Source organism: Dryobates pubescens, chromosome 20 (assembly GCF_014839835.1).
Source record: "Dryobates pubescens isolate bDryPub1 chromosome 20, bDryPub1.pri, whole genome shotgun sequence".
NCBI lineage: Eukaryota > Metazoa > Chordata > Aves > Piciformes > Picidae > Dryobates > Dryobates pubescens.
This window is the reverse complement of record NC_071631.1, coordinates 21,017,890-21,042,928: the sequence shown is the minus strand read 5'-3', so window position 1 is coordinate 21,042,928 and position 25,039 is coordinate 21,017,890. Positions and strand designations below refer to the sequence as shown.

At 51.0% G+C, this 25,039-nt stretch overlaps 1 protein-coding gene across 3 annotated transcripts in view; it reads left to right on the top strand.

Annotated features, from left to right (window-relative positions):
- Nucleotides 1–25,039, top strand: part of GAS7 (growth arrest specific 7) — a 143,663-nt gene that overhangs the window by 69,982 nt on the left and 48,642 nt on the right. For all 3 annotated transcript variants that reach the window (XM_054171075.1, XM_054171074.1, XM_054171073.1), the window contains exons 3-4: nucleotides 20,160–20,231; nucleotides 22,469–22,521. In XM_054171075.1, coding sequence (XP_054027050.1) covers nucleotides 20,160–20,231; nucleotides 22,469–22,521 — 125 coding nt within the window. The remainder of the gene's footprint in view (nucleotides 1–20,159; nucleotides 20,232–22,468; nucleotides 22,522–25,039) is intronic.

Genomic DNA, 25,039 nt, shown 5'->3' with positions numbered 1-25,039 from the left:
ACCTCACCTGGAGTACTGTGTGCAGGGCTGGACCTGAGGGAGCCACAAAAATGATCAGGGGGTTGGAGCAGCTCTGCTATGAGGACAGGCTGAGAGAGCTGGGGGTGTTCAGCCTGGAGAAGAGAAGGCTCCAGGGAGACCTAATAGCAGCCTGCCAGTACCTGAAGGGGGCTGCAAGAAGGGTGGAGAGAGTCTGTTTACAAAGGCCTGCAGGGACAGGCCCAGGGCCAATGGCTTCTAACTAGAGCAGAGCAGACTGAGATTGGATATCAGGAGGAAGTTCTGCACCATGAGGGTGGTGGAACACTGGCACAGGTTGCCCAGGGAGGTGGTTGAGGCCTCATCCCTGGAGATACTCAAGGTGAGGCTTGACAGAGCTCTGGGCAGCCTGATCTGGTCGGGAATGTCCCTGCTGAGTGCAGAGGGGGTTGGACTGGATGAGCTTTGGAGGTCCCTTCCGCCCTGAAGCATTCTATGATTCTGGACTGTGTAAGAGCAAGGCTTTCCTGACAGGCTCAGGGCAGTTTTAGCACTTCCATCATCACCAAGGAGTGATGAGAGGGGGTACAAGCCCTCTCGTGTGGTGGGATTGTGGCTAAACCTTTACACAGCCTGCAGGCAGGACATACCTGTGAGCAGAACCCCTGGGTGCAGGAAAGGCAGCTCAGGCAGGTCTTAGGCACGAGGGGGTTGAAAGCTGGCTAGAGGGAAAACAAACTGAAGGGAAAAGAAACCACTCTGGAAGTACAGTAAGTGCAGAACTGCTTGGCAGGTCATACTGGGGGCACAGTAATCAATGGTCCCTTGTTAAAGGGAAGTTTGCAGTGAAGGAATCCTGCAGGGATCTGCCTGAGGCTTCCCTCTGGTCAGTGCTCCCAGTCAGGAATGGTATGTTGCCACTGAGAGCTCTTACTCAAATGTTAACTGTGGCTGAAGCTGGGAGAGAACAGGATGTGCTGTACAGAGCAACCTCTGCACCCAGAGTCATCCTGCAGCTGAGGGCACTGCTGGAAGAGCTCAGTAAAGATGCATTGGAGATTGGAGATTTCATCAGAAATAATTAAGGGGCAAAGAGAGGCAATGAAGCAGTTTACAGACAAAGAAGCTCTGGGGCCACTGGAGCTGAGTGTGAGCCAGCAGTGCTGTGCTTGTACAAAACCAGGCAGCATTTCCCATTGGGTAAGTAGGAATGTTGTCTGGGAGGTATGAAGTAAGCCTCCAGCTTTACAAGGAAATCTAAAGCCTCAGCTGGAGTATTTTATCTTGTCTGGACTCTACGCTTCAGCAAAGATGTGAGCCAGCTGGAGAAAGTCCAGAGGAAGGTATCAAGAGTGATGGGAGGGACAGAAAACATGGCCTGGGGGCAAGTGTCAGAGATGGATGCTGCCTGCCCTAAGCAAGCAAAGATGGGGATGGGGATGGGGATGGGGATGGGGATGGGGATGGGGATGGGGATGGGGATGGGGATGGGGATGGGGATGGGGATGGGGATGGGGATGGGGATGGGGATAGAGATGGGGATGGGGAGGTGAAAGTAGGCTTCACGTGCAAGACAGGCTGGTGCAGGAAGCCTGCTGGCAGAGCCTGCCAACACCAGAAGACACAGTAACACTCAGCTGCCACAAGCATAACTCCAACTCCTGGCTCTCCAAGATTGCACAGTGTGGGAGGAGGGAGTTGCCTGGGAGTTTGTATCACTGAAGGTCTCTGAAAGCAGCTTGCTCCAAAGCTTCTTGGCCTTGTCTGGGGCACAGCAGCTGAAGTGGCTTCCTGAAGTCCCTGCTAGGCTTGTTTGTTCAGTCTGTAAAGCCTAACCTGTGTGAGGAATGTTTATCAGTGCAGAGGATGACAAAAGCCTGGGACTCGCAGGGGAGCTGTTCTTTGTTGGCTGTCTTTGTGTTTCCCCAATCTTTACAGGCAGCACAGCTAACGAGGCTGCTGTCCCTCACCTCCTGCTTTGCTTTTGCATTTAGTCTGAGGCAAAGAATCAGAGTCCTGCCCTCCTGCTTCCCTGGGAAGGGCAGGACCAGCCAGCAGGGCAGCAGCAGCCCAGGGGAGTCAGTCAGCTGAGATGGCTGCGAGGCTGGGAGCAGGGTGGGGACATGGCCTTTGAGGAAGGTCAGCAAGGAAAAGCTGTGCAGGCTGTGGTGTGGTGGGGCTCTGCTGCTCCCCAGCTGAACCCTGGGGGGAGTTTTGCTCCCTCCTCCTGAAAACAGATGTTGAGTGCCTGGGCCATGCAATGAATCAGAAATGGGCAGATTCAGATTGGATGTTAAAAGAAGTTCTTCCCCATGAGGGTGGTGAGAGCCTGGCACAGGCTGCCCAGGGAGGTGGTGGAAGCCTCCTGCCTGGAGGTGTTTGCAGCCAGGCTGGATGTGGCTGTGAGCAACCTGCTGCAGTGTGAGGTGTCCCTGGCCATGGCAGGGGGGTTGGAGCTGGCTGAGCCTTGAGGTCCCTTCCAACCCTGACAATTCTGTGATTCTGTGAATTACCTTTCTGAACTTGCCTGGCACTGCACCATCCCTGCTTCCTTCCTCACATGGCACAGAAGCCATTACTATTATATTATTATTAATTACCCTAGCTGTTGTTATTATTGCTATTACTACTGCTACTACTGCTCGCAGCACTTACTTAGTATTTAGGTTTTATTATTGTTATTTTGGTGCTTGAACTATTCAGAGATGGAGACTCAAATATACATTCACATTCCTGAGGAGGAAAAATGGGATTTTTAGGGACAAGTAACATCCTGATTCTTCTGAGACTTCCAAACACAACAGAACTCTCCTCCCTCGTGAGCCATTAGTGTTATTTTGAGCTGTTTGCAGTGGTCAGTGTCCTTCCACACTGTGGCTATCTGCCTGTGCTATCCATACATCTCACCTGACCATTATAGTGTTTCATAGTATCATAGTATCAGTAAGGGATGGAAGGGACCACAAGGATCATCCAGTTCCAACCCCCCTGCCATGGGCAGGGACACCCCACACTAGATCAGGCTGCCCAGAGCCTCATCCAGCCTGGGCTTAAACACCTCCAGGGCTGGGGCCCCAACCACCTCCCTGGACAACCCATTCCAGGGCTTCACCACTCTCATGGGGAAGAACTTCCTCCTCACCTCCAGCCTGAATCTCCCCACCTCCAGCTTCATTCCATTCCCCCTGGTCCTATCACTACCTGAGATCCTGAGCAGTCCCTCCCCAGCCTTCTTGGAGCCCCCTTCAGATCCTGGAAGGCCACAATGAGGTCACCTCAGAGCCTTCTCTTCCCCAGACTGCACAATCCCAACTCCTTCAGTCTGTGCTCACAGCAGAGCAGCTCCAGCCCTCTGCTCATCCTCCTGGCCCTTCTCTGGACACCTTCCAGCACCCCCAGATGCCTCTTGTAATAGGGGCTCCAGAACTGGAGGCAGTACTCCAGGTGGGGTCTCCCCAGAGCTGAGCAGAGGGGCAGAATCCCCTCCCTTGCCCTGCTGGCCACACTTCTCTTGCTGCAGCCCAGGCTCTGGTTGGCTTTCTGGGCTGCAAGTGCACACTGAGAGCTCCTGCTGAGCTTCTCCTCCCCCAGCACCCCCAAGGCTCTCTCCTCAGGGCTGCTTTCCAGCCAGTCCCTGCCCAGCCTGGATTTGTGCCTGGGATTGCCTCCACCTAGATGCAGGACCCTGCCCTTGGTCTTGTTGAACCTCCTGAGGTTGGCTTATGCCCACCTCTCCAGCCTGTCCAGGTCCCTCTGGATGGATCCCTTCCCTCCAGCCTGTCTGCTGCACCACACAGCTTGGTGCCATCAGCAAACCTGCTGAGGGTGCTCTCAATGCCACTGTCCATGGCACCCACAAAGATGTTGAACAAGCCTGGCCCCAGGGCTGATCCCTGAGGGACTGCTTGTCCCTGGCCTCCACTGGGACATGGACCCATGGACAGCCACTCTGATGGTGCGGCCATCAAGCCAGTTCTGTATCCATCTAGTGGTCCACCACATTTGATGTTGTGTGGTCTGATTTTCATTGCCTTTACATGAAAAACACAAAGAAATTGATTCTTGACTGGAAAGAAATTGAATTTCATGAGACAGTATCCTTATCTGGCAAAAAAAAGATGTCAGGAGAATCAATTGGGAAAGAATTGGGGTGACTTTAGATGGAGCAAACAGATTTTGCAGGGGTAAAGGAGCCAGCACGTCTCTGCTCATCCCCACTTGAAGGCCCAACCACATAAACCCTCCACATTTATCATCCTTTGGAACTGCTTGGTCTCAATCCCAAAACCATTTTAAAGGCCTCTGACCTGTAAAAGGTCTACAGGACAAAGCCCAAGAGAATTTATTGGTACCTAACATTTGTGTTCACAGTGTGGCTTGCTGTAGGAAGGTTGAGTCTGCACCTGCACATTACAGTCAGGATGCTTGGTGTCTGTCTTGTGCAATATTGAAAGACATCCAAGCTTGTCATGTCAAAACATAAGAAAGAGGAGGGAGATGGCAAGCCACTTTAAAATGCCTAGAGACCATTCTCTGTAGCAGTCATGGTCCTTGTTTTGCATCATTAACTCTGCAGGGAGTCCTGTGCTGTCTGGAATGAGCCAGGATACCTGTCCTGAGATCTGGAGGGTTATGTTCCTGCTCTCTTTTTAGAACCAGGACACCAGCAAGCAATGATGATAAACTAGAAGGGAGTGTGTGCAGAGGAGGGCAAGCTGTCAGAGGAGGGCAAGGCTGTCAGAGGTGGATGTGGCTGTCAGAGGAGGGCATGGCAGTCAGGCTGCCACCCACTAGAGCCCACAGCACTGACTGCCCTGCAGGACACTCCCTCCTGTGCTCTTGGATAGGTTCCAGCATCCCTATCACCACCTGAGCAGGGCAGAGTTTGATTTGCCTGACAAGGTACAATCTGCAGGGTGGACAATTTCATTTGAATGGAATCTGCCAGGCTCACCACTTGTCCACTGAAACCACTGAACTGGCTGACGTGAGCTACACCCTCTAAGTGCCAGTTTCTCTTCATTGACTCTAAGAGGAGCTCCTGTGGCAATGCTGACTCCACAAACTCAAGTCACAAGCTGGCCATAGTGAGTCTCACTGGGGACCTAGAACTGAAGGGGAACTTTAAAAGTGTCCTCAGTTCCCTAGCATGGGATCACTGCTCCTTCTTGCTCCTAGAGCAGCCATGGTAGTGCCAGCAGGCCCAGAGAGGGCTGCACAGTGAAGCAGTCTGTGTCCACGAGGTGATTTGGTCAGCACACCTCCCCTCACCCCACAGCATTCCCCTGGCTTTCTTCCCCTGCTGTGTGCAGGACCTGAGGTGTTAGTACAAGGCTGTGCCTCACTCGGTTCCTGCAGCAAACACTCAGAGCTGTTCAGCCATGCACACAAACACCCCACAGAGACAGCTCTTGGGGGAGATTCAGCATCTGCAGAGCTGCAGTACTCCTGGCAGTCAGCAGAATAACAGGGGTTGGAAGGCCAGGCCAAAAGCTCTGCAGATCAAACCATGGCAAAAGTATTTATCAAGGGGCAGGAAGCCTTGACAGGTTTAGCAAACAGCAAAACTCTGGGAAATACAACCTGGGGAAAAAAAGAGAGAAACCTGGGAGGCCAGCTGGGCTCTGGCAGTGGAACACAATGTCTGCAATTGCAGCTTCAGGGATGTTTCAGGGAGAACACCTTCTCCAGAGCACAGGGCTCCTTCAAGGTGGCTACAGCACAGGACTTCAGACTGGCCTGAGCTGTAAGCCCCAAACCAGCCAGAAACTGCTAGGTCTGAGCTGAACAAACCTGCATTTGTGTGTGCAGGACTCAGGTCTGAGTCAGCAGATGGAGGAGGAATACTTAACTGCCTTTGGGGCAACGAATGGGAGTCCAATCGTTACTCTGAGAAGTCTCTGAGGGTGAGAAGGTCCTTCCCAGCCCCCCAGGACTGGCCATTCCTCAGCACTCTGTCCTGCTGCCCTCCATTCACCACCGCTCTTTGGGCCTGGCCACCAGCCAGTTTTTTACCCAGCCAAGTGTCCACCTGTCCAAGCCATGAGCAGCCAGTTTCTCCAGGAGGATGCTGTGGGAAACAGTGTCAAAGGCTTTCCTAAAATTCAGGTAAACAACATCCACAGCCTTTCCTTCATCCAGTAACTGAGTCACCTTGTCATAGAAGGAGAACAAGTTCATCAAGCAGGACTTGCCCTCTATGTCCCACACCCACCAGGTGTGCCAAGGGAAGAGGATTTAGCAGTTTGAAGTCCGTAAGCAGCCCAAACCCCTTGTCCGTGTCTCCTGGAGCTCCTGCTGCCCTGCAGCTCTTGCTGGGTTGTATCTATGGTTCTTGTGACTCTGGATGGGGAAGAGCCTGGTGTTCAACCCAGCCCTCTCTGGCTTGATCCTTCCCAGTGGCCAAGAGGGGTTTGTAGGGGTGGATGCTTCACATCCCAGGGATGGGGTGGGGTGTTGGCAGCTGGAAGTGATGGCAGCTGAGGGACTGAGGGAGAAGGAGGTCTGTACATCCCAAGATGAATGGGTTTAGTGGTCCTGTTTGCAGGCAAGGGAAGAGAAAAGTGAAGGAGGACTAGAGAGAGGGTAAAACACCCATGTGCACAGCTTCCATGATTCTGAGCCAGCCTGACTGCCCATCCACTGCCCTTGGTTGCTTCACAAAGAGTGCCAACACAGGCTTTCTGATGGGTATTCCTTTCCAGCACTGTGTCACCCTTTCTGTTGGTTTTATCTCATCAAACAGTGGTTAGGCCATCCCTTAGGGCCAACTGTCCATCTGCACTCTGCTTGGGCTCATAGATCAACTCTGGTGCTGACCTACTTGGAGAAACATGAAATAAGGTCTCCAGAAACTGCCACTTGTCTTCTGCCCTTCGTATTTCAAGTGAGCTGGCTCAAGCCCCAGCTTGATCAATGTCCCAGAGCTTTACTCAAAGACCTCTGTCTCTGTGACTCAGGTGAGGGCTTGCTGTGTGTGGCCTGACTGAAGACAAGCCTGTGAATTCTTTCTGTGGAATGCTGCAGACCTCTGTTGCCCCCCCAGGGCCTGTGTCCATTTCACCATCCAAGGTTGCCTGTCCCTGACAGGTACCACTGCAGCCAGGCAGGGGGAAGCTGTTGCTCTGCTGGAATTTCAGGAACCAAATGCCCCCAGGCTGCTCTGTGTTGCAAAATCCCTGTGTGCCAAGCTTCCAAAACCTTTCATGTGTGTGAGCTGTCTGTTAATGGGAAGCAAACCTGTCTGGGAAAGAGGACAAACAGGCAGAGGGCTGCCATTTACTCTGAACTCTGAGCACTTCTGCACAACCTTTGGATCTTTCAGAGGCAGGTGCAAGCAAAAGTTCTGGCCTGGGTATCTCCTGCCTGACAGTCCCTGTGAAATTACTCTGTTTATTTCCTTGCTGCTGGCTTGTACTGCTCTGCCCTGCCTGCATCTCTTTGCAGTGCTTCATATTAGGCTCAGGACTGCTGGCAACTTCCTGCATCACAGAATCACAGAATCATTGTTAGGGTTGGAAGGGACCTCAGGGATCATCCAGTTCCAACCCCACTGCCATGGGCAGGGACCATCCTGTTAGTGCTGAGCCTCTCCCAGGACTACACTGGCATCACCTGAAGCAAGTGTGTGTTCCTGAAGTAACGTGTTGTGAGGTTTTCTTAGCAACAACAACTACAGTTACACATTGGGATTGCAAATGAGAGGTGTGGTGGATTGAAATTACCCCCAAACTAATTTGGAGAATTACCCCCAAAACAAAATTGCCAGGCCAGCTCAGTTTGGATGCAATTACAATCTGGAGGTAGGCAATGCAGTGACTATGTGCAGAATATTCAATCTGTGTACAATATCTGTATATTTACAATTCATAAACGACACAGAAACTCCTCAGCTCCCCCACTCCCTCCCTCCTTCCCTTTATCTCACACAGTAGTCAAAACAGAGATGCCCTTGGCAAGGCCATGGAAGAGAGAAAGGAGTTGAAAGAAAAAGAGGGAAAGAACTGTTAGTGCCTCTGCTCTATATCCCATTAGCCATCCAATGAATTCTATGGACCTTATCATTATTTTCTTTTATATCCAATGGTAATTTATTTTCCTTTCAGTCTTTGCAGTTGGGGACTAGGCTAAAGTTCCCCCTTCAAACTGTAACGAGAGGAGACATCAGTCTGGGAGCAAGTGGTGGGGGAAGGATGTAAAGACCTAGGGTAGGAGAGGTGAATGAAGGGGCAGAGGAGGTGAGAAGCAGAGTGGGAGGGTGGCAATGCTGTACATCTCTGAAAGGTGTAAAGAATTGTGTGCTTCACATAGCCTCTTAAACCCATCCTCTGTGCATGAACAGGACTTGCCTATCTGTTAGAAAACTGGGCTGAGGATTCTCCTCTGCTCTGACACCCCATGAATCTTCTTTTCAAGCATGGCTGTTGTAAGCCATTGACTGGAGGGATGGTGCTGGCAGAGATGCTGCTGCACATACCCTGAGCAGTGAGAGAACATGGAAGAGTTTCCAGGCTGCTTGGCACGGGTGGCTGTGGTGTGTTTTCACAGGATCATAGAATGGTCTGGGTTGGAAGGGACCTCCAAAGCTCATGCAGTCCAATCCCCTCTGCAGATCAGGCTGCCCAGAGCTCTGTTGAGCCTCACCCGGAATATCTCCAGGGACTGGGCCTCAACCACCCCCCTCGGCAACCTGTTCCAGTGTTCCACCACCCTCATGGTGCAGAACTGCTTCCTAACATCCAATCTAAATCTGCTCTTCTCTAGCTTGAAGCCATTGCCCCTTGTTCTGTCACCACAGGCCCTTGCAAACAGTCTCCCTCCATCCTGCCCCTAGGCCCCCTTTGGGTACTGGCAGGCTGCTATTAGGTCTCCCTGGAGCCTTCTCTTCTCCAGGCTGAACACCCCCAGCTCCCTCAGCTTGTCCTTGGAGCAGAGATGCTCCAACCCCCTGGTCCTTTTCATGGCTTTCCTCTGGACCTCCTCCATCAGGTGCATGTTTCTCCTGTGTTGAAGGCTCCAGAGCTGGATGCAGTACTGCCCCTCTGGAAGGGGAGTCCTCGGATCATGCTGCCATGCCATGTTCAGAGTAGCCTGTGCCCCGAATGCAGGGCCTGTGTGGGTAACTGTATGGTCACTTTGTGTCTTTGGGAGTGGTTTACAACTGTGTGTGGGTGGTAGATTCATCAGGAAAATATTTGATTATGCTGAAGAAATGTTCTGATGTGCTGCAGCTGTAACACCTGCATTAGTCAAACAATAGGAGTTTTCCTGAAGCACCAGTTGCCTTGTCCATCACACTTACATACTTGCAGTACCAGTGTGGCTTGCTGCCATCTGCATTCTCAGCTGAGGTCAGCCTTACATGCTGTGTCCTTATTTCCAGGCTTTCCTTGTCTGTGCTGTTATGCCCTTCCCCTTTACTGCTAAGCAGCTTTCTGTCTCTTGGAAAGCAGGAGATCTGTTTTCACCTCGATCCTAATGAAGTTCCAAACATTCTCATTGTCACAAACACCATCAGTAAAACACCACCTGGACAGCAAGTTCTGGCACCTGGACTTCTAGGTAGTGATCACTTCCTTGAGAGGAATCTCAAGTCCAGATTTTTAGGAAAAAAATTCTTGATATGCCTGAAAACAATCTGTGTGACTTTAGTATCCTGCTGGTGTCTCCAGCCAGCTGTTGTCTCTGTCCTCCTGGGCACCCTTTCCTGCTTATCTTGGTTTACCTTTCTCTTTTCTTCCACCAGAGTCCCTAACTCTATGCAAGCCTCTGGTCCAGCTGTGCAAGCACAGCACACTCCAGCTGTGCAGCCTGCCCACGGACCCCAGGAAGAGCAGACCCAACAGATGCTGCTTTTCTAGCCAGTGACCAAGCAGCAGCTGAGCAGCCAGTGCCATGAAGGCATTGCCTTCCTCTCCCAAACATGAAGCTTCAGGACCCTACCCACCCCATGGCTAGTGAACAGCTGGGTCCTTTCACCCAGCATGGTGCTGTCTTTCTCTTGCAAGTGCATTTCCCAGGGCACCAAATCACTAACTGCTAAAACATCCCAGTCTGAGTGGTGAAGTGCTGATATGACTAAGCTCCATTGTGTCCAGTTCTGGGCTCCCCAGTTCAGGAGGGACAGGGATCTGCTGGAGAGAGTCCAAGGGAGGGCTCCAAGGATGCTGAAGGGACTGCAGCACTGCCTGGGGAGGAGAGGCTGAGAGTCCTGGGGCTGTTCAGTCTGGAGAGGAGAAGATTGAGAGGGGATCTGATCAATGTCTATCAATAGCTGAGGGCTGGGGTCAGGAGGGAGGGGCCAGGCTCTGCTCAGTTGCACCCTGGGATAGGCCAAGGGGCAGTGGATGGAAACTCCAGCACAGGAGGTTCCACCTCAACAGGAGGAGGAACTTCTTCCCTGTGAGGGTCCCAGAGCCCTGGAACAGGCTGCCCAGAGAGGTTGTGGAGTCTCCTTCTCTGGAGGCTTTCCAGCCCCATCTGGATGTGTTCCTGAGTGACCTGTGCTGGATTCTATGGTCCTGCTCTGGCAAGGGGGTTGGACTCGAAGATCTCTAGAGGTCCCTTCCAATATCCTCTGATCCTGTGACCCATTGGAATCCCCACCCATCTTCATCCTCCTTGTCCCTGTGGTCATGATCAGTGCCTCACACCACATGGCTGGATAAGAGATGGTGACAGTAGTTGTGGTCATCTTGTATGTCACACTTTTGTCATTAAGACACTCATTGGGTCAGGGAATATGCACAGCAACTCAGAGGCACTTGTGTGTGTGTGCTGAGGTCTGCAATGGCAGAGAGTGCTGTAACCTTAGTGTGTCCCAAGCTCAACTGTTCTTCCCTAAGTCACAGCATTGTTAAGCATTGTAAGCACATAAAAACAATTCCATTAGGAAGCACCAGGTGCAAAGGAAACCTCCCTACTGCACCACTGTAAGCTGGACCTCAGTCAAGAAGATGAAAGCCCTTTGAATACTGCTGCATTTCACTGGGTGTTGGGAGGATGACAACAACACTAAGTAGGAGAACTTCCTACTACATGATCATGTGGAAGCATTTGCATTTTCACTGCTGCTGTGTGTGGGTGAACACAGAGAGTGGCCACTTCTCTGGTGCACACAAGATCTGTCCTGGCAGCCTGAGCACAGCCTGGAACAAATCTGGCTAAGAGTGGCCCTGAGGCTATTGCAAACAGTTGGCCATGGCCAATCCCTACCAAATCTTGAAGTCTTTGTTTTCAGAGACTAAACAAGATTTATTTTACCTTTGCTTGGTTAGAAGGCTGAAAGCATGCCATTTATTCGAGAGAGGTGACCCAGTAGCTTGGCTAGACTGGCATGTTCCTGGAGCTCCTGCCCAGCACACCTTGTCACACCCCTGGCAGCCAGACTGGGGCTCACCAAGGCCAGACGCATTAGAGGGGCTCTGTCCTTGAAGACAACCAGTAGTGCAGTGCTGGCCAGCAGGAGGTTTACCATTTGCAGACAATTCTTGCCCCTTCTGAAGTACCTGCTAGACCTGAAGTGAGGCACCAGTGGATGGAAGGAATGTAAAAACAGAATCATAGAATCACAGAATGGCTTAGGCTGGAAGAGACCTTAGAGATCATCTAATCCAACCTCCCTGCCATGGGCAGGGACACCTCTCCACTAGGTTAGGCCCCAACTTACTACAACCACAACCTCTTCCAGTTCTTCCTCTGCCTGGTATTTTTCCATCCCTCTGAATCAGCTACAGAGCTTGGAAAGGTTTAGTCTGTGGGTGAGGTTTTTCTTTCATGTCTCACCAGCTACGGTCAACATCTTCTCTAACTCTGCTTACAATGCACACAAAGTCATCTGTGGAGACACCTAAAAGATGTCCCAAGACACCTAAGAGATGTCAAGGACTTTAATTAAATGGGTTTTTTTCCTCATACAGATAAAACCTCTTGAGGACAGTTTCCCTCTGATACAGGATGCCAGGCTGAACAGTGGTGCAGAAACCTGCCCAGCTAAAGTGCCCTAAAAGAGAAGAGCAAACTGTGTGCCCAGAAGGTGCTGGGGGTGGCACTGTTCTCACTCTTGTCACTGCTAAGCCTGTGGTGAAGGGCTCACTTTTGATGCATGCTGTTGGCAAAAGGAGGGATGTGGTCCAGGTCCCAGTGCTCACTTTGAAAGCTCAAGTAAGGAGTACTGTCGGCAGCTTTTCCCATGCTGTTGAGGTGGTGAGAAGCACCTCTGCCCTCAACATATGGACAGAAGATTTCAGGAACTCTTGGAAGGTGCCTGTCTCTGTGGCACTGTTTGGGGTCTGAGGGCAAAATCTGTGTGGCCTCCTCATACTCTTTTTTCACTGAACTGCCTGTGGGATGGAGCTGGATCTCAGTTCTGGCCCTGCAGCTCCTGCTGAGCTAGTTCATGCTGCACGGTGCTCTGCTCTCTGCACTTGTTAGGTTGAATGTCATACTCTGTGCAGGTGCAGAGATTTGTAGCTCTCACTTCTGCCTACTTTTGTTATCTCTTGTCATTAGGGATGAGGATAGAAGTAAAGCTCAAGGTCCTGGGAGGCCCATGGAAAAGTGTGACCTCCCAATGCAATGTGAGGACACTGCGCTGTTCGGAGGCTCATCCACGGGCTGGTCGGTTTGCCCTTTTGAGCTGACCTGTATTGGGTTCGGTGCTGCAGGGCTCCCTGAGCCAAAACATTGGAGCACAAGGACAAAAGAGCTGTGGTGCTGAATCAGGAGAGTTCTCTGACTCTGGTCTGCAGGAGGTCAGGAGGGGAGAGTCAGGATGGTTCTTCCTGGCCTGGAGATATTTCTTGTGACTCAATGCAGAGGTGAGACCTTCTAATTCCAATGAAACAAAATCTGCTTGTGCTACATGTCCTCTGTGCAATAGGAGGAAAACATCTGCACTGTATTCTCATTCACCCACTCCTGCTTCTCAAATTTGGAATGGTTTACTCCAGTCTTGGGGCACTGCAAGTGATTTCCCTCCTTGCTTGCGCAAACCTACACACTCCCCCTGCCACTCCTTTGGGCTCCTTTCTCCCACACACAACATAAGGAAATGAAGGACTGTGAAACCCTTTCTGATTCATCACAAATGTGGGGAGGATCTGAAGTCAGAAAGGGGAGAGAAGGTGCAAGAGCATTGACAGAACTTTGCTGGTAAGGTTTGCTCCCAGCCAAGGCAGCTGCAGCATGGTGGCTTCAAGCAGCCTGCAGGTGAGGACTGGGGAGTGCAATACTGTGCTGTGAAAAGAAACCTGCTTCCAGAGCAGGGCTCTTTGCATTCCCTTCCACTTGCAGGTCCAACCAATCTTTGCTCTTTGTGATCCCTGGACAGGCTGCAAACCTCACTGAAAGCCTATGGAGACCCAGGGGAGCAGCAAAGGAAGAAGGCTAGGAGGTTTGCAAACTGTCTCCACATACAGGGGGTTCCTACCTGCCTTTTGGCAAGAACAAAGTGAAGCCAAAAATGCCAAAGTGAGACTGTTCCACGCTACTGCAAACAGCATTCCTAACTTTGCATGTTTTCAGGAACAGCTTGGGAGAAGCCCTGGAGGTCTTTAAGGCCAGGCTGGATGTGGCTGTGAGCACCCTGATGCAGTGTGAGGTGTCCCTGCCCATGGCAGGGGGGTTGGAACTGGCTGAGCCTTGAGGTCCCTCCCAACCCTGACAAATCTCTGATTCTAAGCTAGGAGGGTGTCTTCATGTGGCATTGAGGAAGGACCTATTGTGGTGGTGTTCTTCATCCATGTCAGAGTGGCCTGTGCAGCATGCACAGCTTCATCTTGTTCAGGGCAGAAATTGGATTTGGAGCTGCTCAGCACTACAGATTAGCTGTTAAATCCAAAACAAACTAAATCTATTTGTGAACATGTGAGAGAGCACCAGCAGGTGAGTTACACAGAATCACAGAATGTTAGGGGCTGGAAAGGACCTCAAAAGCTCATCCAGTCCAACCCCACTGCCAGAGCAGGGTCACCCAGAGCAGATCACACACCTGGAACACATCCAGGTGAGTGTTGAATATCTCCAGAGAGGGAGACTCCACAGCCCCCCTGGGCAGCCTCTGTCACCCTCATGGGGAAAACATTTTCCTCTTGTTTCCATGGAACTTCCTAGGCCTCAGCTTTCACCACTGCCCCTTGTGCTGACATTGTGCATCACCCAGCAGAGCCTGGCTCCAGCCTCTGGGCACTCACACTGCACAGCTTTATCCACATGAATGAGGTCACCTCTCAGGCTCCTCCCCTCCAAGCTACAGAGCCCTCAGCTCCCTCAGGCTCTCCTCTTAAGGAAGATGTTCCACTGCCCTGATCATTTTTGTGGCTCTGCACTGGACTCTCTTGTAGCTGCTACAGATCCTTAAGACCTTAAGTTTCTGCACAGCAAGCAGACCTGAAGGGAGGTTGTAGACAGACAGATGTTGGTCTCTTCTCCCAGGCAGCCAGCACCAGAACAAGAGGACACAGTCTCAGGCTGCACCAGGGGAGGTTTAGGATGGCTGTTAGGAAGAAGTTCTATACAGAGAGAGTGATTGCCCATGGGAATGGGCTGCCCAGGGAGGTGGTGGAGTCACTATCACTGGAGGTGTTCATGAGGAGACTTGATGGGGTGCTTGGTGCCATGGGTTAGTTGTTTAGGTGGTGTTGGATTGGTCAAGGGGTTGGACACGATGATCTTGAAGGTCTCTTCCAACCTGGTTTATTCTATTATTCTATTATTCTAGAGCTCCTCTGGTTTCCTCTGTCTGGTTCTTGTAGGTGGCTGCCAATGAAACTATGAAGCATTTAGTCCCTAAAATAGGGGACATTATGCAGAAGTACTAAACCCATTTCTGAAGGCAGTACCAGCACACTCTGCTAGACCTTACAACCTGATGCTTGGCTGCTGTTGTATGTCCAGATTGGAAAGCAGCTGCACTGACCTCAGAGCAATACCAGATTCATGGAGAAGAGACACAAAACTTCTTCAGCTGCTTCACTTTGATCACAAAATCATCTGCACTGAGACCTCCTCAGAAGCTGGTTCTTGACTCAGATGATGTCCCAGTGTGTGGCTCTCTGCAGGCCTGACACATCATGTCATTTCTCATCCTGTCAGTGATGCAAACTGAACTTTCTTCCCCCAAACCACTGGTTTCTGCTTTCCTTGGGGAGGAAATGTTTAACCACATCTGTGAAAAACCTCTTTGCTTCTCTTGGCACAGGCAGCTTGGGTCTTGTAACTGGTTTTCCTCTCACTGCATCATTCCAGTTAGAACAAGTGCTCAGTAACCAATTTCCAAGTATCTCCCAGACCTGCAGGACTTCTTTCTCTCCACAGCCCTCCTTCACAGTCCAAAGAGTGACAAGGAAGCTACTGCTTAATCCTTCTTCTAATTGGTTAATGGAATAATTAACATGTGGCTGATAAGGAAGGACAGGACTTGTCAGTGTTGGTCTGCCAGGGCTAAATTACACCATCTCAGGGTGAGAAGTGGTAGCTTGACTCCATCATCCTCTCTGAATAATTGGCTGGGATATAAAAGCTTGACCAATGTTGAGTCTGTTCCTACTGGCAGTCATCCTCCCACCACAGGGTTGCAAGAAGGCTTTGGGCTTTCCAAGCACCAGGATCAAAGGCTGCATTTGGTACTCCAAGACCAAACTCTGTCTTGGCCCCATCAGACAGGGTGTTCTCTCACCAAGCCTTTTCTAAGTGGCTGTGGAAAGAAGTACCACCACCCCACCCCTCCTCCCCCTTCACTTGTAACCATCAGTAAGCTGCAGTGCTCTCAGGACACGGAGCTGCTTCCAGCAGATGGCATTAGCAGTGCAGTCCTGATCGAGGTTGGTTGGTTCCCATCCCTGCTTGTGAAGCCAGAGCAATGCCTCTCTTACTCTGTGTGCAGCACTGGATTTATTTCTCTCCAGGCTCTCAAAATAAATGGGCTTAAAACTGTTCATTTTCCTTTGGTTTATTTTTCAGTGTGCATAGCCCCACAGTCACCTTATTTGAGAAAAGTTGTCTAGATCCTCAGTGTGTTTCAGGTTGCATTCTCAGATATGCCAACACTGGGCACTGCTTTTTCATGGACAGAATATCTGTCTTCAGGTTATGCATCTGGGCTTTCTGTAGGGCAGAGGAGAAGATCAGCAGCACCACAGCAGCCAGCAGGCAGAGCAGAGGCCAGTGACAAGAAACAGCTGGTATTGCATTCACTGATATTTGTAGGGGCTTAGCTGCATTCCTCTGTGTGGTCTCAAACATGCAAAATCATAGAATCAGAGAATTGCTAGGGTTGGAAGGGACCTCAAGGCTCAGCCAGTTCCAACCCCCCTGCCATGGCCAGGGACACCTCACACTGCAGCAGGTTGCTCACAGCCACATCCAGCCTGGCTGCAAACACCTCCAGGCAGGAGGCTTCCACCACCTCCCTGGGCAGCCTGTGCCAGGCTCTCACCACCCTCCTGGTGAAAATATTATGGATAAAGATGCCTGCAGAAAAAACCCCAGCCAGATATGAAGGGAATTGTTTCTACAGTCAGTTCTGACAAAAACAGTGATTGCATTGAGGCATAACATAAGTGGGCATCACGACCCCTCCACAGAGACCTCCAAAGCCATTCTATAAAATGCTGGTCTTAAGCCAACTCACATTTTTTATTCATTGACAATTTGCATTAGAAAAGAAAACTGGACCAGAAGTGTGGGTAGCACCTTCTGTGGTTTACAGAATCACAGATTTGTCGGTATTGGAAGGGACCCCAAGGATCATGCAGTTCCAACCCCACTGCCTTGGACAGGGACATCTCACACTACATCAGGTTGCCCAGAGTCTCATCCAGCCTGGCCTTAAAAACCTCCAGGCATGAGGCTTCCACCACCTCCCTGGGCAACCTGTGCCAGTGTCTCACTATCCTTGTGGTGAAGAACTTGTCTATCTTGGATCCATTCCCCCCACTCCTGTCACTCCCTGACACCCTATAAAATCCCTCCCCAGCTTTCTTGTAGCCCCCTTCAAACACTGGAAGGCCACAAGAAGGTCTCCTGGGAGCCTGCTCTTCTCCAGACTGCACAACCCCAACTCTCTCAGCCTGTCCTCATAGGAGAGGTGTTCCAGCCCTCCCAGTAACTGCAAATTAGAATTTGCCTTTATTGCATCCATTTGTGTATTTTAAGCCAAGCCAAGCTGACTCATAAAAGACAACTCTTAGCATTTCGTTTTCCTTCTGTTCAGTTAAAACACATTCCAGTTCTTCCTCATTCACCCAGCATGGGATTTATTCACTTGCTACTCAATTCACAAAAAGTTGAATACAATTGAAATATTTTGCTGTGATTCATCAAAGCTTCCAATCCTCCAGGTTCTGCACTTGAAAGGGAAAAATAAAACAAAGCAAAAACCAACAGAAAAACTCCCAAGTATTTTTCTTTGCAAGCAAAAGCATGCTGTGGCTTGGAGAGAGGGGGAAGCAGGGCACACATCCCAAGGATTTAGTTCTCCCACGTGTGATGGTTGGCCTCTTCCAGCATTTGGGATCTGTAATCCCAAGACCCTTCCTGAAATAAGGAACTGAACAGAACCCTTTGAGGGCATCTGTATGTGTGCATGGATGTATATGCAAGGGTAGACCAAACAGCAGTCTCCTCTTTATCCAACAGAGCTCTCGTGGCTCTTGAAGCATGTCAGCATTCCTGTTTCTTCCTCACAGCAGCACTCACTGAGGAGCATAGAATGGTAGAATTGTCAGGCTTGGAAGGGGCCTCAAGGATCAGCCAGTTCCAACCCCCCTGCCATGGGCAGGGACACCTCACACTGCATCAGGGTGCTCACAGCCACATCCAACCTGGCCTTAAAGACTTCCAGGGCTTCTCCCAAGCTGTTCCTGAAAACATGCAAAGTTAGGAATGCTGTTTGCAGTAGCGTGGAACAGTCTCACTTTGGCATTTTTGGCTTCACTTTGTTCTTGCCAAAAGGCAGGTAGGAACCCCCTGTATGTGGAGACAGTTTGCAAACCTCCTAGCCTTTTTCCTTTGCTGCTCCCCTGGATCTCCATAGGCTTTCAGTGAGGTTTGCAGCCTGTCCATGGATCACAAAGAGCAAAGATTGCTTGGACCTGCAAGTGGAAGGGAATGCAAAGAGCCCTGCTCTGGAAGCAGGTTTCTTTTCACAGCACAGTATTGAGGTCTTATGTGCCCTGATGGCACTGCCAGCTGCCAGCCCTAAACTGTTCCACCCAAGGGCTCTCTCAGCTTCTCCTGTCCCATTACCACTTGACCATGCTCATGCAGAACACTGAGGGAGATGCAGGGTTCCAGGCTTTGGCAGGGTTAGGTGGCTGTTGGTTGGGATTTTGGAATGACAGCTTCAAACAGAGTTGCCAGAGTTGTCCTGTGACTTAATTACACTGAGCTGCTGAGTTCCTGATTTGATATTGGCAGCAGGCAGCATTGGAGATGAGGGTTGACACCACTCTGTGTATTCAAAAGGAATGGTGGCTTGGGCTTTCTAGCTAGACTTCTGCAGAACTCACTGTTCCAAATCCACTGTCTGCTGTTTGCGTCCTTTACAGAATCCTGCAATTAAATCTTCTGTATTTAGCATGTGGGCAAAAATCACTTCCCGTTTGCTGGGAACATGAGCACAATGGAAACTGAGAGGGGGGAAGCAGCAGCAATCTTTCCAGCATCAAAACTAATCACAGAATCACACAACACTTTGGGTTGGAAGGGAAGGGACCATGCCGTGAGCAGAGACACCTCCCACCAGCGCAGCTTGCTCAAGGCCTCATCCAGCCTGGCCTTCAGGGAGGGAGCAGCCACTATTTTCCTGGGGAACCTGTTCCAGTGTCTCACCACCCCCACTCTCAAGAATTTCTTTCTAGTATCTGGTCTAAATCTACCCTCCTCAAGCTTCATTCCATTCCCTCTTGTCCCATCATCCCAACCCACATCAAAAGTCCCTCTCCAGCTTTCTTGAAGCCCCCTTCAGGTTCTGGAAGACTGCTCTAAGGTCTCCCCATAGCCTTCTCTCTTCCAGGATGAACAGTCCCAGCTCTCTCAGCCTGTCCTCATCATCTGATCATCTTTGTGACCTCCTCTGACCCTCTCCAACAGTTCCATGTCCTTCTTGTGTTGGGGACAGCAGGACTGGATGCAGTGCTCCAGGTGGGGTCATATGACCTGTCTGGAAAACAGGACATTTGCCAGAGAAATAGCTTTTTTGAGGGGAAAAATACATTACAGTCTGTGCCTATGTCACTAGAGCCATCCACAGCAGCCTTTCAAGCAGAGAGCAGGGGCAAAGACACTGCCAGCACCTGGTCCTTGTCCCTAGGGTTAAAGGCCAGGACTGGGAGTGCCAGGCAGGTCTCCATGCCTGCAGTGGGCTGCAAGTGAGACTCTGGGTTGGGCTTGATTAAAGCACACCTAGAAAGGTTGACTGGGCAGGCAGCCAGTGAGCTGTGCTCTAGCTGTGTCCCTGCTTCCTTACTGAGCACAGCCCTGGGGCAGAGCTGCACTGGAAGAACCAGGGATGCAACTCCCACTCTGCTCTGTTTCCACCCATCCCAGCTGGCTGCCAAAGGAGTCAGGGCTGGGGAGTGACAGCAGAAAACACTGGGATGGAATGGGAAGTGCAGGGAGGTGCTGACACCTTCCTCAGAGGGCAAGAAGCTGCTTCAGAGAACACTGAGAGTCAGATTCATTTGCATGTGGGTAATGGGTACAAATGGTGGGTAATGGGAACAGCTCTGGTGTGTAATGGGCACAACTCTGGTGTAGGTGCAAGGCTTCCATCACCCTTACATCACAGTATCACAGTCTCACAGTATAACCAAGGTTGGAAGAGACCCCAAGGATCATCAAGTCCAACCTGTCCCAACAGACCCCACAACTAGACCATGGCACCAAGTGCTACATCCAATCTCCCCTTGAACACCTCCAGGGACGGTGACTCCACCACCTCCCTGGGCAGCACATCCCAATGACGAATGACTCACTCAGTGAAGAACTTTTTCCTGACCTCGAGTCTAAACCTCCCCTGGCACAGCTTGAGACTGTGTCCCCTTGTTCTGGTGCTGGTTGCCTGGGAGAAGAGACCAACCCCTTCCTGTCTACAACCACCTTTCAGGTAGTTGTAGAGGGCAATGAGGTCACCCCTGATCCTTCTCTTCTCCAGGCTAATCGACATTTCTCTCCAACAGAAACGACCTGGGAGCGTCCGAGCAGTGTTCCTGGGACCCCCAAGAGCCCTGTGTCACAGAAGAGCTCTGCAGGTACTCTGATGCTGTGCCTGATGCTATGCCTGACTGCTCCATTGCATGACTGCTGCTCTGCCCCTTGCCAGAGCAAAGGAGAGTGCTGTGCTTGTTTGGGATGGATGGAAGGGTAGCAGAGTAAACATGGTGGAGCTTTCCCTCCTGACACAGCTCCTTGCCCATTGTTTCCCAGGGATGCATCTTTTGCCTGGCAGTCTGAAGTGTCTGCTCAGAGCAGAGAGGGCTCCTTCCTTGGAGCGCAGAGGCAGATGGTGGCTGAGTGAGCCAGCAGGGCTGATAGCTCTGGGGGAGGACCCGCTGCCTTTCCCAGCCCTGCTCTGCCAGGGCAAGGAAGCAAAAAGCTGCAGAGAGATGTGAGCAGAGCACAGCTGCACAATGCAATGTTTCAGCATGTGGTGGCTCCAGGACTGACCACTTCACTTCTCACCTGACTTAAAGTTGCAGGAAACCAAGTGCCAGAGAATCAGCTGTACCGAAAAGTTTCAGGTATTGCAGAAAGACAAAGCAAAGCAAACATTCTCTGGAATAAAAAGTGCTAAATGTTAAGGCCACTGCTGCCAGCTGACTGCCAACAATGCAGTCCAGAGGATGTTTGTCATGGAATCTTTTCAATCTGATGCCCCTCTATCAGCAGATCTGTGGGAAGTGTGCTGCAGTGCTGCAGGTTTTGGTGTGGCCAAAGGATTTGTAATCTTGCCTGAACCCTGCCTTGAGCATTGTTCTTTGTTTTGTCTGTTCCAAAACTAAAGCCACCTACAGCTGTGTAGATGAACCATGACCATCTCACAAGGCTTGCTTCCCTGCCATGAAACATGTACCCAGGTTTTCACATGTGCGGTGGCTTGACCCTGGCTGGAGCCATTTTATCACTCCCCTCCTCAGCTGGACAGGGGAGAGGAAATACAGTGAAAAGTTCAAAGGTAGAGATGGTTTCTGCCATGGGTAAAACAGATTCAGCATGGGGAAAAAATAATTTATTAGCAATCAGATTAGAGGATAACCAGAGACTAACAGAACTCTTAAGAAACACCTTCCCTCCACCCCTCCCTTCTCCCCACACTTGACTTTACTGCTGATTTTCTCTACCTCCTCCTCCTGAGGGTCACAGGAGGACAGGGAATGGGGGCTTTTGGTCAGTTCATCAAACACCACCTCTGGGGAGAACTCCTTGCACTATTCCCCTGCTCCAGCACAGGGTCCCTCCCATAGCAGTTCTCCACAAGCTTCTCCAACATGAGTCCTTCCCACAGGCTGTAGTTCCTCATGAACTGCTCCAGTGTGGATCCAATCCTCAGGGCAGAATCCTTCAGGATCAGAATGCTCCAGTGTAAGTCCCCCCCATGTTGTCACAGGTCCTGCCAGTGCACTTGCTCCAGTGTGGGGTCACAGGTCTTGCCAGAAGCCTGTGCCAGCAACTGGGTCATAGACACCTTTGGGCATCTACCTGCTCTGGGCTGGGGTCCTTCATGGGCTGCAGGGTGGACATCTGCTCCACTGTTAAGCTTTATGGGCTGCAGGAGGATAACCTGTGTCACCAAGGGTCTTCACCACAGGCTGCAGGGCAATCTGGTCCAGTGCCTGGAGCACCTCCTCCCACTTCTTCACTGACCTTGGTGTCTATGGAGTTGTTTGATGTATTCTCACTCCTGACCTGACTGCTGCTGGTATTGTGCAGGGATTTTCTTTCCTTTTCTTAAGTCTTTTATCACATAAGTGCTACCACCACCATTGATAAGCTTGGCCTTGGCCAGCAGCAGGTCCATCTTAGAGCCAGTTGGTATTGGCTGTGTTGGACATAGGGGAAGCTTCTAGCAGATTCTCACAGAAGCCAGTCCTGTAGCTCCCCAGTACCAAAATCTTGCCATGTAAACCCAGCACAATAAACCTGACTTCTTCAAAAGTTAACATTCTGTCACTCAGTGTTGTGGCAGCTGTTTTGAGCTTAGGAGTCTTTTTCTTGTCTCTTTCCAGCTCAGTAACTCCTGGTAAGACCTTGGTGCAGGATCCTGAGTGAGCTCTTGGGCTGAGCTTCAAGAGAATCCAGTTGCAGAGTCTCTGTGGCTCAGAGCTAACACAACACATAGCCACACAGCCTGTCGGGATGGGGAGTGAACACTGGTGGCTCCAAAAAGGCACTGTGATTTGTATTTGTGTGTGCTGATCAGGGTTTTAAATGTGCAGTATGTCATTGCCCACCAGCAGCAAGCCTGCTAACTCTGCCTCTGTTCTTACAGTGAATGGCTACCACATCTCTGGAACTCCAGTGCACCAGCTCGACTCTGGCCATGTAAGTCTCCAAAAAGTCAGTGGGGAGCCCCAGGTACATTTTGGGGGAAAGCCAACCAGTGGTGTCCAAGAACAAATGGGTCTGGACAGAAGTAGTTTTGGAATCTACCCAGAGCGGGAGGTCAGAAGCATTTTCTGTCGGAAACTGTCAGATCAGATTTGTTGCATCTAGAACAGATCATCTTTGTGTCCAAGTGGTGAAACAGTACCCAAATGCCAAGATCCTTTGGATTTTTTTGTTCTGTTGCTCCTTTCTGAAAGCTCCACCAGACCACTTCAGTCTCTGTTAACAACCCTACAAACTCCCCTGCCACTCCCGCCTGCAGCCTGGGCCTGTCTCCAGCACAGGCTCACCCATCTGCCCCTGTCTGTATCTCATTGTATCTCCTTGCAGCTCCAGCTTTCCCTCCCAAAGACAGAATTCACAAAGAATTTGTCTGAAGCCTTTTTCTCAATTACTTCATCCTTTCCTGCCTGCCTTTTCACAGGCCCTGCTCTGTGCCTTACGCAGCCTGTGCCTCACCCATCTCATCACCCTCGGCAACCATTCAAGATGCTGACCCGTGGACGGCCAGTCTCCCCTCCCCAAAGTTTCGATACATATCCCTGCACTTTTTCTTGCACCATTTCATGTCCCTGGGAGAGTCTTCCCTGCAGGTCTGCAGATGCAGCACAAGGCCCTGTTCCAGCTCCTCCCATGAAGCTCTTAGCTCCCTGCCAAAACAGCAACAGTTGAATAGCTGGTGGATTGCACTCCCACTGGGCAGTGCTTCCCTGCCAGATGGCATTTTTCCCTAGTGGTGCTGGACCTGAGTTCACTCTTTCATTCTGCATGAACTGGTCAGTTCTTCTGCAGTGCAACTCCTCCAAGACTCGCAGTGAAATGCAAGTTTGGTTTGTGTGCTGCTACCCCCATGCTGACCTGGCTTGCCTGTTGCTCACAGTGTCCCTCTGAGGTATCCTATTTCTTGGTCTAAATCTTGTGTTGTTTGCCAACTCTCCCACTTTTCTTAATCCATTTTCTCACTCACTGCCTCCTTGGTAGTGGCCTTCAGCCTTGCCTTCTCGTGTGCTGTTTTCAGCTAAGCCAGCAGTTCTGATTTGCTTCCCCACCAGCTGATTCATGATACAGTCCAGCACTTTGGACTCCCTGTTCCTTCCACATCAAACATCTTGCATTTAACTGCCCATGCTGCTGCTTCCCTGAGCAGCTTGCACAGGCTGGAGGCAGAGCATGTGGGCACCTAAAGTAGGTCAAAAGCATTTTAGGAACTGATTTAGCGCATTACCAGACACCCCTGTCCACACGTCTGCTGTGACTCCCTCAGAGAACCTGGATAAACTTGCAGGCTGTGACTTCCTTTAAAGAAGGCCATGTTAATCCTTGTGCAAAAAAAAAATCCTTTCTCAAGGTATCTGATTCACAACGTTTTGCTCTTAGCTTGGTACACAAGTCAGCTTAACCAGCTCCTCCAGAACTCCCTTTGTAACATTTAGCACTTTCCATTTTTACGCTGCTGAGGCTGACTCAGGTTTTCAGCCACCTTTGTGGTCAAATTCACATGAGAGATACATGAGGAGCTCCTGCACTGGTTTGCTCAGCTGACTCTGCTATCAGACTGACTAATATCCCCTTCATGACTTTTCTCATTAAACAGTCTCCATGATACTGTCTTTCCATTACTTCCTCATTACAAGTTTTACAGACTGAAGCCCTGGCTTCACTCCTGCTCTGAACCTAAACTATGACTAGTTTGGAATCTATTGCTCTAATTCTAAGAGCAGCTTAAGTCCACACCCGCTTGGGAGCCTTCTCTTCCTGGGAGCTGTGACCACTCTTGCAGAAGAGTCCTTAGCAAGGAAAACATCTGACCATAAACTGTTGATTGCAAGAAGCTGTTCTCTGCACCCTCATCTCTCATACACTTTGTCTGCCAGTTCCTCTCCTACTTGCCTGTCTTGAGCCTTCCCCTCGACTGCCTCCCTGTCTGTCCGTGGCACAGGCAGGCTCCTGCTGCAGAGCAGCTTCCAGGCATTCTCCAGGACGCTTTCTTAGACCTGGGCAGCAGCCATCATGCCAACAAACGCTGGCAAAATCCCTCCGGCAAGCTCAGCCACATTTCTTGGAAACAGGTTAAGGAGGAAAAAGCCACAAGTGAGAACAACAGGGAGCTGCGCTGTGCTGGGCGCAGGGCCAGGCCTTGTTTACGGCTTCCTGTGGAGCGGCTGAATGCCGCCCGTCCGGGTTGGCACCGCAGCCGCAGAGGAGCAGCGGCACGGCACAGGACGGCGCGGCCCGGCGGCGGGCGCGGGGAGCCCGGGGCGTGCGGGCTGGGCGCGCTGCTCCGCGGCTTCAGCTGGAGGCTGAGTTCCAGGCTGTACCCCCAGGGACATCCAGTTCTGGAGCGCGACGTGAAGTCCGCGCCCCGTCCCACCGCTGGCCGTGCTGCAGGCGTGGTGCCGGGGCAGGGACACGGGGCTGGGACGCAGGAGGCACAGCCCAGCGGCGCTGCCAGCAG